The 22,008-nt window shown below is 42.1% G+C and overlaps 1 protein-coding gene across 1 annotated transcript in view; it reads left to right on the top strand.

The window, feature by feature from the left end:
- The window catches only part of LOC134799644 (ubiquitin carboxyl-terminal hydrolase puf), an 84,163-nt gene that overhangs the window by 23,525 nt on the left and 38,630 nt on the right, over positions 1-22,008 (top strand). The window contains exons 33-50 of the mRNA XM_063772083.1: positions 73-189; positions 280-396; positions 487-603; positions 694-1,021; positions 1,268-1,431; positions 1,951-2,278; positions 2,369-2,493; positions 2,966-3,085; positions 4,598-4,720; positions 5,154-5,297; positions 6,343-6,451; positions 7,214-7,428; positions 7,927-8,095; positions 8,661-8,887; positions 9,172-9,375; positions 10,188-10,360; positions 10,767-10,933; positions 21,628-21,721. Of these exons, the coding sequence (XP_063628153.1) occupies positions 73-189; positions 280-396; positions 487-603; positions 694-1,021; positions 1,268-1,431; positions 1,951-2,278; positions 2,369-2,493; positions 2,966-3,085; positions 4,598-4,720; positions 5,154-5,297; positions 6,343-6,451; positions 7,214-7,428; positions 7,927-8,095; positions 8,661-8,887; positions 9,172-9,375; positions 10,188-10,360; positions 10,767-10,933; positions 21,628-21,721 (3,041 nt within the window). The remainder of the gene's footprint in view (positions 1-72; positions 190-279; positions 397-486; positions 604-693; positions 1,022-1,267; positions 1,432-1,950; positions 2,279-2,368; positions 2,494-2,965; positions 3,086-4,597; positions 4,721-5,153; positions 5,298-6,342; positions 6,452-7,213; positions 7,429-7,926; positions 8,096-8,660; positions 8,888-9,171; positions 9,376-10,187; positions 10,361-10,766; positions 10,934-21,627; positions 21,722-22,008) is intronic.

Genomic DNA, 22,008 nt, shown 5'->3' with positions numbered 1-22,008 from the left:
TTAGAAACAGATTTATTTAGAACAGTGGGAGTAGGCGCACGCTCTGCCTGGGCTGAATAGCCGTCGGCGCAGCCCGCGCCGGCCCGCACTCGGCTACCCACTCTGTTACTACTGGACCCCGCCTACTTCAACCATCTGTTCACGCTGATGCAAGCGCTGGGACGCATGCGAGAGCCGGGCGCTACCGGGGTTAGTACATAGACAAGTTTAGAAACAGATTTATTTAGAACAGTGGGAGTAGGCGCACGCTCTGCCTGGGCTGAATAGCCGTCGGCGCAGCCCGCGCCGGCCCGCACTCGGCTACCCACTCTGTTACTACTGGACCCCGCCTACTTCAACCATCTGTTCACGCTGATGCAAGCGCTGGGACGCATGCGAGAGCCGGGCGCTACCGGGGTTAGTACATAGACAAGTTTAGAAACAGATTTATTTAGAACAGTGGGAGTAGGCGCACGCTCTGCCTGGGCTGAATGGCCGTCGGCGCAGCCCGCGCCGGCCCGCACTCGGCTACCCACTCTGTTACTACTGGACCCCGCCTACTTCAACCATCTGTTCACGCTGATGCAAGCGCTGGGACGCATGCGAGAGCCGGGCGCTACCGGGGTTAGTACATAGACAAGTTTAGAAACAGATTTATTTAGAACAGTGGGAGTAGGCGCACGCTCTGCCTGGGCTGAATGGCCGTCGGCGCAGCCCGCGCCGGCCCGCACTCGGCTACCCACTCTGTTACTACTGGACCCCGCCTACTTCAACCATCTGTTCACGCTGATGCAAGCGCTGGGACGCATGCGAGAGCCGGGCGCTACCGGGGTTAGTACAGAGACAAGTTTAGAAACAGATTTATTTAGAACAGTGGGAGTAGGCGCACGCTCTGCCTGGGCTGAATGGCCGTCGGCGCAGCCCGCGCCGGCCCGCACTCGGCTACCCACTCTGTTACTACTGGACCCCGCCTACTTCAACCATCTGTTCACGCTGATGCAAGCGCTGGGACGCATGCGAGAGCCGGGCGCTACCGGGGTTAGTACATAGACAAGTTTAGAAACAGATTTATTTAGAACAGTGGGAGTAGGCGCACGCTCTGCCTGGGCTGAATGGCCGTCGGCGCAGCCCGCGCCGGCCCGCACTCGGCTACCCACTCTGTTACTACTGGACCCCGCCTACTTCAACCATCTGTTCACGCTGATGCAAGCGCTGGGACGCATGCGAGAGCCGGGCGCTACCGGGGTTAGTACATAGACAAGTTTAGAAACAGATTTATTTAGAACAGTGGGAGTAGGCGCACGCTCTGCCTGGGCTGAATGGCCGTCGGCGCAGCCCGCGCCGGCCCGCACTCGGCTACCCACTCTGTTACTACTGGACCCCGCCTACTTCAACCATCTGTTCACGCTGATGCAGGCGCTGGGACGCATGCGAGAGACGGGCGCTACCGGGGTTAGTATAGACTTAAGTAGTTAACTGATCTATTCTCAACCTTATTTCAGCGGGATAAGATTGACTATATATTTTCTTTGGTATCTACGCTTAACCAATCGCAGTTACGAGATATATTTCAAATATTATTGTATTTTTTCTCGAATACAAATGCTAACATAATAAGGCCGGTAGGATGTAACAGACCTATTACTAGGACTAGACCAAGAAAAGTCTGCAGCGATTTTGATAGCATACGCAGTGCAATTGTTATTTAATACGTCATAATTTCATAGAAGTTTGACGTTTAAAATAACGACTTTAAACGGTTGATGAGTTTAAATTTGTGAAATTGCTGTATACCGTCTAGCTACATGGCTATACGACAATATAAAGTTCACTCGGTTAAAAATTACCTATCGGCTTCTGCCCACCTCACTTTAATGTCGTAAGCGTCTGTGGCATTTATATGATCAATTGATGTAAAGGTCATTGAAGGTCGATTGAATATTAACTTATCTTATTTACCATTATTTTTAGGATTCAGTGGCCCACACGAAAGCTCAACTCCTATCCCGGCGGGTCTGGGACATACTCCAAGCGGTACCACTAAACCCGACCCTACTAGAAGCCTTCCAGAACCCGATAGAAAGCAAACTACCAGAATTACTTGACCCCAACAGTCCACAGAAACTCATGTACTCTCTACACATTATTGATAAGCTGAGCTCAAATAATAATGGACCACCTACGAAGGAACCTTCTGGAAGCGAAAAGACTGAAGAAGAAAAAGTTAATGTGGAAAATTGGAATGATTTGTTCATTAAGAAAGGCGGGCTGAGATTGTTATATGACATTATGATGTCTGGTGAGTCGTGCTTGTCAGTTTCAGACAATTCTGTACCTAAATCTTAGGCGTTTAAAGTTCGATTCTCATTGATGTGTGATATGTTTTTAGGTGTGTTACAAAGGAGTGATGACAGTGAATGGAGGCAGGATTGCTTGGCGTTGTTGTTGCAGTTGCTATGTCGGATTGGAACGCTGCCTTCTTCAGATCCATCGCAGACACCTAAGTTGCATCCGGTATGATTTTATATACCATTTCTTAGAATAATTAGCCTAGCAGGTGATTCTGTGTAAATAAGTGTGTTATTCTCTCACATAAATTGTAGTATCGCTTTTTCTCTCGATTGTTGTACTTAATAGCGCAAGAGATTCTTTTTGGCTTTTACCCTTTTTCAGGCCTTACCCATCTATAAGCTTTTCCCAAAAAATACAAATATATTCGACCAAATTAATCCAGCTATGATGATTAATTTGAAGACAAGTTGCATTTCCCCAAAGTGCAATCTAATTTGAACCTTAAATCCGAATACTAAAGTTGAAATTCTATAGGCGCGTATGGGGTTGATAAATCGTACTGTCTGGGAAAGGGTTACTGTTTTTAGTTTCTAAATCTAAATCATTTACCCAACTAATATTGAATGTTTCTACTTTCTCATATTTACTATGGCTTATGTATTAAATTGTAGAATAATAATTTTGTATGTTTCAGTCATTATTATCATTAATGAGCGTGGAGGAGACTACAGAAAGACTGATATCAATACTGTGCGAAGCGGCGACGTCAAAAGAACCGACCACCTACAAAACGGGGTTCTGGGGTCGAGCGCAGGTAATTTTGACTTTCTTAATGCATGATATAGTGCATTGTCGCCAGTATGCAAGCTAATGAAAAATTACAAAGAGATGACGTCAACGACGACAGTCATGGACATCAAGGCATACTCACACATATTTAGTAGTAGTAAAACGGGGTCAACAGAAATCGCGTGGTGAATAGAGAAATTTTCAACTTTTTCTTTCAAGTTGTTATATTTAAAAACGTACATCTCTAAAATTAGATTTTTTGGAATCCGTATATAGTAGACTGTTTATTCTCGACATTGATACCAAAAGAACTTAATCAAACTGCCTAAAAGTTAGATTTTTTTGACTCTAAAGTAAGGTCTCGCCGAGTTAAGAAATGAAGCCTGTCTGAACTTTGTTCTAGCGGTAAATGTTTTGACATTAACTAAGTAAAAGTTAGCTAACCTGGTAATTTAGTATCTGTAGTACCTAAATAATAAATAATATCACTAAATTTATCTATGATAAAGCATTTTTTTTTGCAAAAAACCAATAACAAGCAAATTTACATGATAAAGGGGTCAGTGGACACGCATATGGGGTGAACAGTTACGCCATAGGGGGTGATTAGATGCAACAAAGGGGTGTAAAGACACGCCTTGGGGGTTAAAAGAGACGAAAAAATAATTTTGTGTCAAATAGCTGTTTAACAGATATATATACCATTTGCCAATAGAGTATCCACATAATAATGACCAAATTCGATGCCTATGACAACTAAAACTTAATATTTCTATTCACCACTTTCTTGTGTCTATCGACCCCGTTTTAAGGATATGGAGAAAACAGGTAGTTTGTCTTTGATTTTCTCTGAATTGGGTTGGTAAAAATTTATTTCACAAATGCAAAATTGAAGAACTAACCAAGACTCAAAAAATGATATCAAAATTATTACTTTTACCATTTGGAATATTGGCGAAAATCGTCCTTGAAGTTGAAAATCGTGTCTTTTCACCCCGTTTTACGGTAGTATATTTATCGGCATATTCATACCGAGGGAGTCAAACTCTCTCAGATGTCTCTGCATCTGACTGTAAGCGTGCAGATGTTTTACTTATTACATACCTACTGCATTAAATTTATACTAAATGTTTGTGGGTATTTATTTGCAAATTTTAGCCACGTATTTATACAGTATGACTGCCACTTTACTACGAGACTAGGTCAATTTGTGTAAAAGCCATACTAATATTATAAATGCGGAAGTTTGATGTTACAGGCCGATCTTATTGATGTTACAGGTGTCTGTCTGTTACCTCTTCACACAAGCCGCTGAACTGATTTAGTTGAAATTTGATATAGAGATCGTTTGAGTCCCGGGGAAGGACATAGGGTAGTTTTTATCCCTGAAATCATCCTTTAAGGGGGTGAAAAAGGGGGCAAGTTTGTATGGGGAATCGATAGAAAGCAGATTGGATAAAACATGAGTTACCCCAATTAACTCGACGTAGACGAAGTCGCGGGCAAGAGCTAGTAATATAATAGATATTTTTCCCAGGTGGTGCAACACGCGATGCGCATGTGCGTGTGGTGGGCGCGCGGCGGCGGCGACGCGGCGGCGCTGGCCTGGTCGCTGCGCCGCGCCGCGCCGCGCCTGCTGCTCGACGACGCCGACCCAGCGGTAAGCTATTTTCTACTTTATTTCTGTACCGGAAGGTTGAAATCAAAATGTGGCTAAAATGTCACCAAATAATGATTTATTGGCTATCTTAAAGGGACTGCTACCTTGTGGCTATTAATTATGGCCTAAATCAAAAACTTGACATTGACAGTGTCAATTTGACACATTATGCCAAAAAGCAGTTGCTATCCTTTGCAGTTCACTGCTTTTTTTGGGTGTTGTAGGGTCTCACACCTAGTTGTCTAAATCTAAAACTTAACACTTATCGCGTATAAATGGGTAGCTCCCGTGCTCCCGCCTGTGGTTTATGCACGCTCCTTATTACTGCTACACAAGTCTGATAGCAGGATGATTGTATAGCGCATTCCAATCCCAGTCCGTTTTACCAGATAAACCCTATTGCTATTATATTAAAGTTCAATATCGTGTGCAGGTTCGTCGCGAAGCCGGCGGCGCCCTCTACCGGCTGTGCTCCCGCGGGGAAGTGGCGGTGCTGGCGCCGCTGCTGCAGCTGCTGCTCGAGCATTTGCCCCGCGCCGCTGACATGCGCCACCAGCATCAGCAACAACATGTCGACGTAACTATAATTTTTAGGGTTCCGTACCCAAAGGGTAAAACGGGACCCTATTACTAAGACTTCGCCGTCCGTCCGTCCGTCCTTCCGTCCGTCCGTCCGTCCGTCCGTCCGTCTGTCTGTCACCAGGCTGTATCTCACGAACCGTGATAGCTAGACAGTTGAAATTTTCACAGATGATGTATTTCGGTTGCCGCTATAACAACAAATACTAAAAACAATAAAATAAAGATTTAAATGGGGCTCCCATACAACAAACGTGATTTTTGACCAAAGTTAAGCAACGTCGGGAGTGGTCAGTACTTGGATGGGTGACCGTTTTTTTTGTGCTTTTTTTTTCGTTTTTTTTTTTGCATTATGGTACGGAACCCTTCGTGCGCGAGTCCGACTCGCACTTGCCCGGTTTTTTATTTAACAATTTCACTGGCAAATCAGCCTAATCACGTTCTCCGTAGCTTAGGGTGGCATTCCACCTGTCCCATTACTTTGTTCAATGTCATTGCGTCTACCTGTCTCATTAAGCAAAATGTGAGACGCAATGCACATTGGACAACAAAGAAATTGGATAGGTGGAAGGGTGGTAACCCTTAAAGACGTTTGAAATGAAATTCCAGCGGTGTCACTTCAGCGCAATGGTTTACCTGTGTTTTTAAGAAACCTCATACCGTGTTGTTTTGAGAAAACGTCGTCAAGGGACACATTTCACAGCCAGAATGTTTGCGAAAGGAAATTATCATCGCTTTTTGAAGTGAAAACTTCTTTAGCGGCGCTGTACACCTTTTGTGATGGGGAAAAAATGTTAAACTCGCGACAGGTCACGTGACCGTAAGATTCGTAAGACGTAAGACAGACACGTGACCTGATCGAAAAACTTACAATGTCATTGAGTTTTCACTTCTGCCGGCACTCCCGGAGTGCAACCCGTTGTTTTTTTTTTGTAAAAAACGAGACAACACATGTAAATTCTACTTATTTCATGTTACCTACTAAGCCTTCGCCTTTTATCATTATGTAAAGTATTCTACAAGCATGTTGTTACTTGTCGTAGGTTCATCATCACACAGAAGAAGGCAAGGAGCCGTATGGGCCCGCGTGTCGAGACTACTTCTGGCTGGTGTGCAGGTTGATTGACGGGCTTCCTGAGGACTTCTTCAAAGGTTTGTATACAAACTGTACTTTGTGTTACCTATCTTATTAACACTTTTACCGGCAGACGTCAAATGACGCGAGCGGCTCAGCATTGATGTATTCCGACAAGGTTGTCAATGACGCCTCGCACATGATAGGCGTGGCGTTCAAAGGGTTAAGGAAAGAACTCAACAGAATATGAGTTATTTTCTCAAGCGTGTAGAGTAATTCCCCAGTAACTGGCCACCTGTTAGTAACTGGCCACCCTAAATTAGAAATGAATTCTTTTCACCTATAAATAGAAATCATTTTAGAATTAGGTGGCTACTTATTGAATGCTGGCCAATTATTGAAACCTTATATTAAAATGAAGTCTGTTTATAGGTGAATAGAATCCATTTTTAGTTTAGGGTGGCCAGTTACTAGCCAATTACCCTAATTGAATTCGACTGATAAAAATTCCCAAGTCTAAGTCAAGTATGGAGCTCGTATACAATACGTATGTAATATTACTGCCAGATCTGTGTAGACTGCATAGACGGACTCAATTTTCTGTAGTTGATTTTTTAATACCTAAAATGTATTGTAGGTATGCCTTAACTTACCCCTTTACCGCATTATGCGGTCCGCCTACAATGTCATGACGGATATGATATTCGACTCTATTGATAGCTATTAAAGTTCATAATATTCAAAAAAGTATTTTTTTATTACATGCAGTAAGTGTTCTTATACCCTATATGCAGACATGTCATACCGTCCAATCGCTAATCCTAACAATATCTTTGCAGAAGGCGCAACATCCGAAGACAGCGGCGCCCCGGACTTAAACGAGTTGTGCGAGCAAATCCGCTCGTCCCTCGAGAAACGGGAAATCATAGAGAAGCGGACAGAGCCGTGTACGCCCGACGACGGTCTCTATGGACAACTAAGTTTATTGACACACTTGCTCAAACATCCATTAAGGTTTAAGACTTCGGAGCAGGGTACTAGGACGTTAGAAATGGTGAGAGCATACTATTAGACATTCTATTTATCATCCAGAAGCTTGCCAAATGATATGAGAAGAGAATCGAGCCGCGCTCGCAGACGACGGTCTTTATAGTCAATTATGGGAAAGCGATCATTATCATCGCTTCAGGCACAGAATAAATAATAGTAGTAGGTACAGAAGGTTCCCTCTCTAATAACGTTTTATTACGACAGATATGACCGCAAGCGCGAGCAGGCGTCCGTTCCGTAGTGGTGCGCGGCAACTACTACTGCTAGACACCAAAATTGGTGTGGGCCGCATGTACTTGTAGCGATGCGACGAAATCGCGGAGTGAGCCACGCCTGCATCAGGTCGTTCCCGATGAAAAGGTTCTCCAACGTGACAACGTGGCGAACTTAACGGGCACTTTTGCGTATGAAGGGGTAGGGGGCTTATTATAGATTATTTAAGTTATTATTACTTTAGGTTGAATTCAACATCCCAATTGTTAACACAAAATTGTGTGTGTAGGTGTTCTCGTTTCTGTTCGACGTGCCCAACCCGGAGCACCGCAACCTGCCGAAGTGCAAGTCTCAAAAGTCACGGTCCGCGGCCTATGATCTCCTGGTGGAGTTGGTCCGCGGCGCGCCCGACAACTACATGGTGCTGCATAACAAGTTGATGGAGCATCATAAACCAGGTGAGTTACTTCTTACACAAAACATTCATCTTAAGCAGTGATCTCTAAACTTTTTTGACTGAGGGCCAGGGCCACGCCTTCGGCTCTCGCAAGCAAGGGCTCAAAGCCATAATTCAGACCGCGGTTCGTAGTTTGGAGAATCCTGCTCTATAAAATGCATTTTGTATCCTTTCTCTCCCGGTAATTTGTAGAAATTGGGTCGTCCAGAAATGTTTTTGTCTCCCCGCTTTGAAAAAAAAATTACACGTGATATCATCTCTGACCCCCCTCCCCCATCGTGATCGTTCGTGATATTTTTCTTACCCCCACCCCCCCTCTAAACGATCACATGATTTCTGGACGACATCAATGCCTTGTGCAAGTAGAAAGCTTGTTGCAGAATTGGCAATCGTCACATCGCCATTCGAATATGTTGATACCTGTTTAAACCTATCGGTGTCAGGTCGTTTAGGTCAAAACTAATTTAAGTAGCGGTTCATAGAAAAAAAGACTTTTCATTGACACAAAGCTCAATATGAGGGAGTTTCCCGACATACATGTTGTTATATTTAAGATCATTTTTCAGGTCCACAATCCTCATATCCCTGGGACTACTGGCCGGCGGAAGAGTCCCGCTCGGAATGCGGCTACGTCGGCCTCACGAACCTCGGGGCCACTTGCTACATGGCGTCGTGCATGCAGCACCTGTACATGATGCCGCAGGCGAGGGCCGCCGTGCTACGCGCCGACCCCGTGCATAGCCGGCACGGCGCCACGCTGCATGAGATGCAGAGGATGTTCGCTTACCTTATGGTAATTAGTAATTGCTTGACCATACATACATATAATCACGCTTATTTCCCGGAGGGGTAAGCACGATCCTGACATACCTCGCTTCCTACACTTCCATAACATTCCTCATACACGCTCGCCGGTTTAGGGTGCTCTTGACCTGGCCTTTCTTCAGGATTTCCCCGATCTGATCAGAGAGAGTCCGCCGAGGTCTACCCCTTCCAACTCCCACGTCTACTTCTCCCTTATACACTAAAACAATAGATTGTCATTATCTTCACGATATTTTGTGTTTTCTTTAACAGGAAAGTGAACGAAAAGCCTACAACCCTCGCAGCTTCTGCAAGGTGTACCAGATGGACCACCAGCCTCTGAACACCGGGGAACAGAAGGACATGGCGGAGTTCTTCATCGACCTCGTCTCCAAGCTGGAGGAGATGACGCCGGAGCTGAAGAAGCTTGTGAAGACGCTGTTCTGCGGCGTGCTGAGCAATAATGTTGTTTCTTTGGTGAGTTACTGTGATGTTTGCAAGATATAGTTGTTTTATGTTGGTTGTTTCAGAATTCGCTATTAAAGTAATTATCCAGAATTACACCAGACGTCACCTGCGATCGTAAAGCTGGCTGGTTCCTCGCTCAAAGATAAAGAATTGTCATTTCCGTTCTCAATAAAGTATTCCTGAATTTTGAAAGTAATAAGTGTAATAACTTAAAATATGGTATGTCAAAGAAGTAGTTTTTTTTACCGTCAGTAAAACGAAACGTTTTTTATTTAGGGTAATTAGTCAGTAACTGGCCACCTTCTTCTTCCTCGCGTTATCCCGGCATTTTGCCACGGCTCATCGGAGCCTGGGGTCCGCTTGACTAGTTGGGCTAGTTTTTACGAAAGCGACTGCCATCTGACCTTCCAACCCAGAGGGGAAACTAGGCCTTATTGGGATTAGTCCGGTTTCCTCACGATGTTTTCCTTCACCGAAAAGCGACTGGCAAATATCAAATGATATTTCGTACATAAGTTCCGAAAAACTCATTGGTACGAGCCGGGGTTTGAACCTGCTATTCATCTATTCTATTCACCTATAAACAGAATTCATTTTAGTATAAGGCTGGCTAGTTATTAAAGGCTTGCCAGTTATTGAAACCTTATACTAAAATGAATTCTGTTTATAGGTGAATAGAATTCATTTTTAGTTTAGGGTGGCCAGTGACTAACAGGTGGCCAGTTATTGGCGAATTACCCTAATAAGTTTTCGTCTGACCATTGATACGCTCCAAACTACAAAGTGTTTTATCCTTATTTAAACTTCTTATTTTTTTGCAGGACTGTCCCCACGTGTCCCGGACTCTAGAAGAGTTCTACACAGTGCGTTGCCAAGTAGCCGACATGCGCAACCTGCACCAGAGCCTCGACGAGGTCACGGTCAAGGACACGCTAGAGGGAGACAACTGCTACACGTGCTCGCAGTGCGCGGCTAAAGTGCGAGCTGAGAAACGGTCCGTCTTTAGTGTTACAATTTGTAAAATTAGGGGCCCTAGGCCATTGAAATCATGTGTTCTGGCCAGTGGTAGGGTTGACGATATATAAAGTGAGCCTATCTTGTTCAAACTTGTTCAAGAGATCGGCTCACTTTATATTTCGTCGACCTTACTTTATTGACTAAACATTGAACAAAGGGCGACCGTGAACGAACCCGCGCGACACTTATGCGTCAGGCGTTTTCACACCCTTTTTTCGCCAAAGTACAACATAAATACTGGACATTACCTTTGACCCTCTTTGTTTTTTCTCCTGTATAGAATCGGCACGATTATTGAACGCCAAGGATGCTTTAATTCATTCCCGTCTCTCTTTTGTGTCTAATTAAAGCTTAATATTCTAACATTGCATGACTTGTTACAGGGCCTGCTTCAAGAAACTCCCCCGCATCCTCTGCTTCAACACGATGCGGTACACGTTCAACATGTTGACCATGCTCAAAGAGAAAGTCAACACTCACTTCTCGTTCCCCATGCGGCTGGACATGTCCGGATACGTCGAGAAGCATCTCATGCCGGCACAGTATCAAGGTAAGATTCAAACAAGTTGTGACCTTGTTCCTTGGACATAGGGTTCTAAATCGTGTAACAAGTTTCCACCAAATTTAATGTGCTTTAAGATGTATGTTGTAATATGTGGTATTATCTATGAAAAGGGACCTTATTGTCGATGGCGCTTACGACACTAACATCGATGAGCACTAATCGTAGTAGTTTAAAATTGGTGATTCTGGCCCATTTTAGTTATTTTGATTTCCAATTTAGCAATTAAGTTTCTTTGATTACTGGAACATTCAATGTTGCTGTCTATCCAATGCGGAGGTCAATTTATGTTATGTGACGCTGATGAACTGATCAGTCATCGGGTTTAAGGTCCCTTTGTAGTTTTTTTATAAATAACTCGTATACGGTGACTTGTAGCAATAAATGTTCTGACACATAAGTAATCTACATCAAATTGTCTACATTAAGGCGCGGTGTGTAGTAAAATGCACTTTTTTGTCACCATATTTACAGACGTTTACAAGGATTTCATGCATTATTTTCTAGTATGTATAACTTCAGTCCCTGAACTACGTTATTGCTTGTCAGAAACACGACGGCTCATTATTTTCTCGATAGAATCTTAAGTTGAAAACATGCCTAACACTGTCTTTATTTCCTTATGTTAGAAGTACTAGGACGAAAATGTATATGAAACTTACTTCAGTCGATAGCTTTTAAGTAAATCTTCATTATTGCTTGGTCTTTTATCGATACGTTAATTTTTTCATTCATCATTTGTTGAATTCAACATTTTGCCTACTAAATTACACCCTACGCGGCAATACCTTGCGCCTATTCCTCACGCCAGTACGCCCGTGACCACTGTCAGCGTCGGACCTGTGCTAGTTTAGCGGACGTTTCATAAAATGGGTAATCACAGTATAAATATGCAAATATGTTATACACACAATGTTTTTCAACATACTTACGAAGAAAAGCAAAATAATTCTTAAATACGGTGACATTTCAGACATTCGTCCGTCATATTGTCATTTTATAACAAGTTGGGCAGCAAAGGCACACACCCATCTAACCAATCCGGAATTCAGTCACGATTGATAAATTGTGTAAACATATTTTAAAAGGCTATAAAATTAATTAAATTGAATAATTTAGACTGGTCACATTTTTGTAAAAATCGATTTCTACTGGCAAAACATATTACTTTTTGGCAACCGGGTTTTTTAACCTAATTAGACCCCGCTGAATCCGAATTTGCCGGTTGCTTGATCGAATTCTTGACTGGAAGTGAGATATGTGATATTAAGGTCCCTTTTTTTAGTTTTTCGTAAATAACTCGTAAACGGTGGCCAATTTAAAAAAAATGAACTAATAATCTACACAAAATTTTCAATAAAAAAGATTCAGTACATTTTTAGCAGGGATCAATATTTAAAAAGATAATAAAGAGGGAAAGTTAATTATAATAAATTCTAAGGTTCCTTGTTTTTATTTTTTCGTTAATAATTTGAAAAGTATGACTCATAGCAAAAACAAATCTTACACATAAATCATCATCATCATCATCATCTCAGCCATAAGACGTCCACTGCTGAACATAGGCCTCCCCCTTGGACCTCCATACGTGCCGGTTGGAAGCGACCCGCATCCAGCGTCTTCCGGCGACCTTAACAAGATCGTCTGTCCATCTTGTGGGTGGACGTCCTACGCTGCGCTTGCTAGTCCGTGGTCTCTACTCGAGCACATTTCGACCCCATCGGCCATCTTCTCTGCGTGCAATGTGGCCTGCCCATTGCCACTTCAGCTTGCTAATCCGGTGGGCTATGTCGGTGACTTTAGTTCGTCTACGGATCTCCTCATTTCTGATTCGATCACGTAGAGAAACTCCGAGCATAGCCCTCTCCATAGCTCGTTGAGCGACTTTGAGTTTTGAGATGAGGCCGATAGTGAAAGACCACGTTTCGGAGCCGTAAGTCATCACTGGTAACACACATTGATTAAAGACTTTCGTCTTGAGGCACTGAGGTATGTCGGACGAAAAGACATTACGTAGTTTCCCGAACGCTGCCCAACCGAGTTGGATTCGGCGGTTGACCTCTTTCTCGAAGTTGGACCTACCTAATTGGACTACTTGTCCTAGGTAGATGTACGAGTCAACAACTTCGAGTACCGAGTTCCCAACAGAGACTGGGATGGGCACAACATTGGCATTTGACATAAGTTTCGTCTTGTCCATGTTTATTTTCAAGTCCACCCGTTGTGAAACTCGGTTGAGGTCATCGAGCATCATGCTGAGTTCCTCCATCGACTTTGCCATGACTACGATATCGTCGGCAAACCGAAGATGAGTGATGTATTCGCCGTTGATGTTGATGCCAAGTCCTTCCCATTCCAGGAGCTTGAAGGCGTCTTCCATTACGGCAGTAAACAGTTTCGGAGAGATAACGTCTCCCTGCCTTACGCCTCTTCGCAATGGAATCGCCCTCGTGCTCTGCTCCTGTACTCGGACCGACATGGTGGCGTTATTATACAAACACTTCAACACTTCGATGTACCGATAGTCAATATGGCATCGCTGAAGAGAGTCAAGCACCGCCCATGTTTCCACCGAATCGAAGGCTTTCTCATAGTCCACAAACGCTAAGCATAATGGCAAGTTATACTCTTCGGTCTTCTGTATAACTTGCCGCAGCGTATGGATGTGGTCTATGGTACTATAGCCTTTTCGGAAACCGGCTTGTTCGGGAGGCTGGAAGTCATCAAGTCTGTGTTCGAGACGGTTCGTGATGACCCTTGAAAACAGCTTATAGACATGGCTCAGAAGCGTGATGGGTCAGTAGTTCTTCAATAGGTTGTTATCACCTTTTTTGAAGAACAGCACCACCTCGCCTCTATTCCATGTTTCAGGCGTTATGCCCTCGGACAAGGCGGAATTAAAGAGCTTCTGGAGGACTTTAAGTACCGGTGTTCCACCCGCTCTCAGAAGCTCTGAAGTGATTTCGTCTTTGCCCGGCGCCTTGTTGTTCTTAAGCTGCTTCAGGGCCATCCTAATCTCGTACAGACTGATGTCCGGGATATCTTCGGTATAATGTCGGGACAGCTTGGCTCTTGGATCTCCTACCAAGCTGTCAACGGGCTTTGCGATCGAAGTGTATAACTGTCCATAGAACCTCTCGATCTCACCTAAAACCTCCGCTTTGCTCGACGCTATGCTGCCATCTTCCCGTTTCAGCTTTGTCAGCTGGCTTTGCCCAATAGACCCTTGCTTTGCTTGCGTTGCTTTGTCCTTTGCGAACACTTTGGAGCCTTGGTTTCGCTCAATAGTCTCTTTAATACGGTTAGTATTAAAGAGACGCAGATCATGTCGCAAGGACTTAGATATACGTCTATTGAGCTGCCTATATGACTCCGCGTCATCGGGAGACTGCAACTGTAGCGAGCGTCGTTCAGCCATGAGGTTTAAGGTTTGCTCGGTCAATTTCTGAGGTCTATCTTTACGGCGGGGTCTAAAAAACTTAGACCCTACTGTGTGGACAGTTTCCACTAGCCCGTCGTTGATTTCGTCCACTGAAGCCAAGTTCTCTAGGCAAGCAAAGCGGTTAGAGAGCTCGAGTTGAAAGCTTTCGGGGTTTTGAACATGGGCTCGAGTAGGTCGGAGCGTAGACTTCATCAGGCTGGACTTTTCAAGTTTAATATTGATATTCAGTGTGCCTCTTACGATTCGGTGATCACTACCGGTCTTTACCCTGTTGATCACACATAAATAATAAACATAAAATTTCCTACAAGAAACATGTAGAACACTTTTCGCTAGGATCAATATTTAAAAAGACAAAGCAGCCGGTAAGTTAATTACAATCAATTTTAAAGTCCCTTTTTAGTTTTTTGTAAATAACTCGTAAACGGTGTCCCATAGCAAAATAGGTTTTATGAATAAATAATCTACATAAAATTTCCTGCAAAAAACATCTGAACACTTTTCTCTAGGATCAATATTTAAAACGATATTAAAGGAAGAAAGTTCATTACAATCAATTCACATGTCACTTTTTTTAGTTTTTAGGGTCCCGTACCTCAAAAGGAAAAAACGGAACCCTTATAGATAGGATCACTCGTGCAGATTTCAGATTTCAGATCATTTATTCGTAAATATCACATACATATTTATAAGTCACACAATAGGTACACACAGTTCATAATTAATTAATTATTTACATTATGCATTAAGTATATTATCTTAAAATTATTTAATACATTCCTTTGTTTTTAGTAAACATACCTACAGGTTATGATTTACATATTAGGTATTTGATGTGTTAGGGTCAATGGGTTGGTCATTTGCAGAAACTCTGAGACAGTGTAACATGCTAGGTCCATTAACATTGCCTTCAGTTTTTTCGAGAATGCTGCGTTGCTTTTAGCCTCTTTTATGTTTAGAGGAACATGGTTATATATGCTCGCCCCGGCAACACTGAGCGCTGCACGGGCCTTCGCCAGCCGCCGGTTCGGAGCTATTAGCAGCGGTTGCCTACGTGACGTCCTATTTAGTGTTTGGTAGTTATGTAGGTTCTCGCGTATGTAGTCACAAGCTGTCAGTATATATATACTTGGCAAGGTTAAGATCTTATGATTTTTAAATATTTCTTTCGCCGGATGGTCGAGTGGTTTCCGATCAATGATGCGTAAGGCACGTTTCTGTAATTTAAAGAGTCTTTCCCAGGTGGCCGACGTGGCCCATAAGTCAATTCCTTGGATTAAGACAGAGTGAAAATATCCAAAGTACGCTTTACGCAGGTTATTGGCAGACAGGGTGGGCGCGAGTCTGGACAGGGCGTAGCATGCCGAGGACAGCTTGTCGAACATGTGGTCGACGTGCGCGGCCCACGTCAGCCCGGCATCGATCATGTACCCTAAGTACCTTGTCGTGTCAACTTGGGGAACTGTGATATCGTTCACTTTTATATTTATTGGGTTGTGTGTCTTTTTTAATTGAAAATGAATGATATTAGTCTTATCGACATTTAGTAACATACCATTTGCCGTAAACCACTCGGCCATTTGATGCATTACATGGGCAAGTTTCAATTTTAAGTTGTCGAAATTATCGGCGTTGACTATGATGCAGGTGTTATCGGCGAACATCACGTACTCGGGGTAGGGACAAGCGGTTGTGATATCGTTTACTAAGATCAGAAACAAGTTATTGCCCATCACGGATCCTTGAGGAACAGCAGAACATCCTATCGGTTCCAGAATTGACTTCGTATTGAGCACGTATGTAGCTTGCCTTCGATTGCTTAGAAACGAGGCAACAGCGTCATGAAAACTTCCACTGAAGCCGTAGCGGGAGAGTTTGGCTAGCAAGAGTGAGTGGTCGATCATCTCGAAGGCGCGCGACAGGTCGCAGAACACCGCTGCGACCTGTCGCCCGCCCTCCAGGTGTGCCAGCACCCGCGTCACAACATCGCGCGCCGCGTCCGCCGTCGACCGCCCGGGTTGGTAGGCATATTGCTGCCGGTTTAATAGGTTATTAGATGTAATATGATTCATTATCCTATTGCTCATCATTCGTTCAAATATTTTTGAAATAACTGGTATCAGTGATATCGGACGGAAATGTTTAGGTAGGTGCATTTCACCTTTGCCTTTGTAAACCGGCTGTACTTTAATTTCCTTTAGGCTATCAGGATATATTCCGGCGTGAATGCACTTATTGAATAATAATAGGAATAATGAGATTACAACCGGAGGGAAGCAGTCAATAATTTCAGTAGACATGTCATTATTGTCTTTGGATTTTTTGCGTTTAATTTTCTTACATGTTATTAAAATTTCATTCAACGTGAATGGTTCAAACACGTAGGGTGCAGGCGGTGCATTTTGTAGGTATTGATCTAGATATGCGAGCGCGGTGCGAGCGCACGGGTTTGAGTTGTTTACATTCGCATCAATGTAATACCTGTTTAGCTGCGCGGCGGCAGCGGCCGCGCGCTGGCCGACGCTGTCGCCCGCAGCCTTACTAACAAATACATCAATTGCACCGCCCTTGCATTTCATATTTTTGCCCGTCTCTGCCGATATTACCCGCCATACACTTCTACACATGTTATCACCATTACTGTTCGATATCAGGTTGTTAATAAAATTACTACGTACTTGTCTCAACGTTGTCCAGTAGTCAGATTCTAAACTTTGCAGCGTCAGCCGATCGGTGCATGACTCAGTGCTGTCAGGTTGCGAGTGCGATGATAAAACCTGTTTAGTTTTGTTTATCTTTTTACGTAAAGTTTTTACAGCTTCGTTGACCCACACACTTACAGTATTTTTTACTAAATGTTTTTTTATAGGAAAATAGATATCATAATAATGTTTGATGACATTCATTAAGAGTTCAGTTGTTTTGCTAGGGCAGTCACTTTTATTAAGAATTTGATCCCATTGATAAAAATTTTGACACTGAGTGAAGTCATTTTTTCGTTGAAATGTGAATGATCTTTTGGAAATGTGATTTAATTGAGTTAATCGATTATTTGAAATGTCAACAATTATACATACACAGAGATGGTCAGATAAATTCAAGTCATAACACGATACAGATTTAATGTCATTTCTATTTATATTGCTATATGCGTGATCGATACAGGTCTTTGATGTATTAGTTATCCTAGTAGGTACATTTACTAGTTGCTTAAACCCAAATTGATGTACTGTATTTAATAGGGATTTTACATTACTACATTTAGGTATTAAATCAATGTTGATATCACCAGTTATTATCACCTTATAATTTTGAATAAAATTAAGACTTAAAAGTTTATTTAGCATAGATAGGTATAAAGGTACATCACCGCTCGGGGGTCTGTATACACACACGATGACGAGGTCAAGTCCGATGCACTCTACAGCACAGATCTCGAACTGGGATTCAATTCTGAGGTCCGTGACTTCTTTTCGCTCGATGCATGGGATTCCGGTCCTGACATAGATACAGCTCCCTCCACCGTTCTTTGTTGATCGGCAGAATTGGGCCCTCAGGTTGTAGTTTAATATGTTAACAGAATCTATTTGATAAGCCTGTAGCCAGTACTCAGTAAAACAAAGCACGTCAATTTGATCACTTATCTGTAGTTCAGATTCAATTTTATACGTTTTGTTTGCTAGTCGATTTATGTTTTGATGTAAAATCTTCATTTGTACGGTGTTATGCAATGGTCTTTTATCATTGTTTAGGTTTGCAGGTGAGGGCGTCCTACTAGTTGGCATCTGCATTGGGAGCTCTTGACTCCCTGGGTCGGAGAAAGGGCCGCCATCGGTTATGCAGGTGTTTAAGGGCCATGCAGATGCCGTTAGGAAGTTGTCATAAACATTTGTAGGTATGCCTATCTTGAATGACTTGTAAGTATTTCTTTTCGATGGTATAGCTTCCACGGTGTACTGGACATCATCACAAATACTTCTTAGGTGGCTAATAATGTTTTCAGGCGTTGAATCGTACTTGAAGTAGCACCCGTGTAAGTATCTAAGCAGTTCTACTCCGGCAACCTCGGTGTTTTTTGCGGTCCCCTTTATTGATACGGGGGCAGGTTTATGACTGCGCCGACGTTGGTGACGGCTCTTTGGGGGCTCCCAACCAGGCTCTTCGGGCTGGGTCTCTTTGTTAGAGGGCTCGGTAGACGAACTTTCACTGTTTGTTTTCGGTACAGGGTTATGTGGGGTATTATTCACTTGTTTACTTAAATCATCCGTTTGTACAATGTCATTCACAATTTGGTCACTCTTTGGTTTGATAATTTCAGCATTTTTTGCGTTGTCATTTTGTATTGTCATGGCGGTCGGTATGCGCTGGGACTCCGGTTTTGGTAGCTGGTTCTTTTGTTTGAAATTTGACGGTTTGCTTACAAGCGCAGCCAGCTTCTCTTTCGTTCGGATGGCGGAAGCGCGCGTTTTACGCGGCGCAGGCGCCTGCGTGCGAGCAGGACGGCTAGTCGGTGTCGACACCGCGCTGCATGGTGTAGACGAGGCGCTGTTGTTTACGCTGTTATTGGACAGATCGGTTGACCTCACAGTATTTTTGATCGGTAAAACTGATTTCACTTCACGTATTTCAGCAAATAAGTCGTCTAATTTTGCACTTAACTCCGACACTTTGTTTTCGATCAGTTTGATTAGGTCTATTAGCAAGTTTTGCAATGTATTCGTATCACTTTTCTCCATTTTGCCCGTTAAAATTGCAAAATTTACGAGCATCCGTTAGTGACGTTTGGCCGACCGCGCACGACTGTCTGTCTGTCTGTCCGTCTGTCACAGCCCATTTTCTTCAAAAGTACTGGACCAATTAAGTTGAAATTTGGTACACACATGTAAATTCGTGACCCAAAGACGGACATCTTACGTAAACAAATGAATTTTAAACATGGAGGCCACTTTTTAGCCAAGGGGGGTTAGTTAACATTAAGAACCTATTTTGCTATGGGCCACCGTTTACGAGTCATTTACGAAAAACTTAAAATAGGGACCTGGAAATTGATTATAATTAACTTACCCCCTTTAATACCTCATTAAATATTGATCGTAGCGAAAAAGTGTACAAAACCTTTTTTGTGGACAATTTTATGTTCAATATTTATGTATAATATTTTTTGCAACTGCCCCCGTTGCAACCGTTTACGAGTTATTTACGAAAAAAAAAGCGACCTGTGAACTGATTGTGATTAACTTTCTTCCTTTAATATCGTTTTAAATATTGATCCTAGAGAAAAGTGTTCAGATGTTTTTTGCAGAAAATTTTATGGAGATTATTTATTCATAAAAACCTATTGTGCTATGGGACACCGTTTACGAGTTATTTACAAAAAACTAAAAAGGGACTTTAAAATTGATTATAATTGACTTACCGGATGCTTTGTCTTTTTAAATATTGATCCTAGCGAAAAGTGTTCTACATGTTTCTTGTAGGAAATTTTATGTTTATTATTTGTGTAAAATTTGTTTTTGCTATGAGTCATACTTTTCTAATTATTAACGAAAAAATAAAAACAAGGAACCTTAGAATTTATTATAATTAACTTTCCCTCTTTATTATCTTTTTAAATATTGATCCCTGCTAAAAATGTACTAAATCTTTTTTTATTGAAAATGTTGTGTCGATTATTAACGTTTAACAATTTTTTTTATATTGGCCACCGTTTACGAGTTATTTACGAAAAACTAAAAAAAGAGACCTTCAAAAAGTGATTATAATTAACTTTCCCGCCTTAATATCTCTTTGAATATTGATCCTAACGAAAAATTGTACGGAATCTTTCTTGTAGGCAATTTTATGTAGATTACTTATGTTTAAGAAAATTTTTGCTATGCGCCACCGTTTAAGAGTTATTTACGAAAAACTAAAAAAAAGGGACCTTTAATATCAACTATCTCACTTCCAGTCAAGAATTCGATCAATCAACCGGCAATTTCGGATTCAGCGGGGTCTAATTAGGTTAAAAAACCCGGTTGCCAAAAAATAATATGTTTTGCCAGTCGAAATCGATTTTTACAAAAACATGATCAGTCAAGTATACACTCATATTGTATACATATAATTAATAATTATTTAGGTACACTCACCGACCTCACCGTCTTACCTACCATTTTTAGGGTTCCCTACCCAAAGGGTAAAACGGAACCCTATTAGTAAGACTCCGCTGTCCGTCCGTTCGTCCGTCCGTCTGTCAGCAGTTGAAATTTTCACAGATGATGTATTTCTGTTGCCGCTATAACAACAAATACTAAAAAGTACGGAACCCTCGGTGGGCTCAGTGGGCGAGTCCAACTCGCGCTTGTCCGGTTTTTAATTTCATTAAGTACTCATCAAAATTCGAATTTACTAATAAATCTTTTTCAATATTAATTGCCGAACTAAAAATCTCGGAACTGACGATTCAGAATACCGATGTCGTCAGAATAAGGACGTAGACGTGCTGCGCGGGAATGGTGCGGTGCGCCGCGCGGGGCGCCCGCCTGCCCGTTCTACCACTCGTCTGCTTCACCCCCTTGAAAACGTAAAACTCGAGTATAAGAGCGCCTTAAATATTCTATACACTTTTTCGCTAGGATCAATCTTCTTCTCCTTCAACCTAGCGTTTTAGCTAAGCGTCCGGTCTTCAGCATCCTCTGGTGTGAGTAGATTTTAAGTAAATTACTTATGTATCAGAACATTTTTTGGTACAGGCCACCGTTTACGAGTTATTTACAAAAAATATTAACAATTGATCATATTTAACTTTTTACCTTAAATATTTTTTTAAATACTGATCCTAGCGAAAAAGTGTATAGAATATTTAATGTAGACAATTTTACGCAGATTACTTATGTATCAGAACATTTTTGCTACAGGTCACCGTTTACGAGTTATTTATAAAAAACTACAAAGGGACCTTTAAACCCGATGACTGATAAGTTCATCAGCGTCACATAACATAAATTGACCTTGGCATTGGATAGACAGCAACATTGAATGTTCCAGTAATCAAAGAAACTTAATTGCTAAATTGGAAATCAAAATAACTAAAATGGGCCAGAATCCCCAATTTTAAACTACTACGTTTTGTGCTCATCGATGTTAGTGTCGTAAGCGCCATCGACAATAAGGTCCCTTTTCATAGATAATACCACATATTTAGAACCACATAAATTAGGTAGGTACTTTTATTACTTAATTTTTATAACATTTTCAGAAGAGAAAAGAAAATCTGCGGACACGAAAAAGGAAGGTGACAGTAGTCCAAGCTCAGAGCCTGAAGATAACTTGGAAACAGAAGAACATCATGAGTAAGTTAATATAATTGCTTCTAGGATTTATTTTAGAAATTTACGAAGCTTTCAAGCATATTTTGGTTTAGTTAGATGCTTGTTGGAGCTTTAGAGAGATTTGGAGAATATAGCAAACTACGCTACGCTGCAATATGTCTCGTCAAAATAGTTGCTTAGCGCTTTCGATCCCTCTGTTGTCGATATTTCTTCTCTTAGTTTTTTCATGGTCCAATGCGACGCTGTTTATCTGCATAGCAATTTTGACTAAATTGAATGACTAGGCTTGAGTTGCCCTACATTGAAGC

Source organism: Cydia splendana, chromosome 18 (genome assembly GCF_910591565.1).
Source record: "Cydia splendana chromosome 18, ilCydSple1.2, whole genome shotgun sequence".
NCBI lineage: Eukaryota > Metazoa > Arthropoda > Insecta > Lepidoptera > Tortricidae > Cydia > Cydia splendana.
Note: the sequence above shows the minus strand (reverse complement) of the source record. Positions and strands in the feature narration are given on the sequence as shown.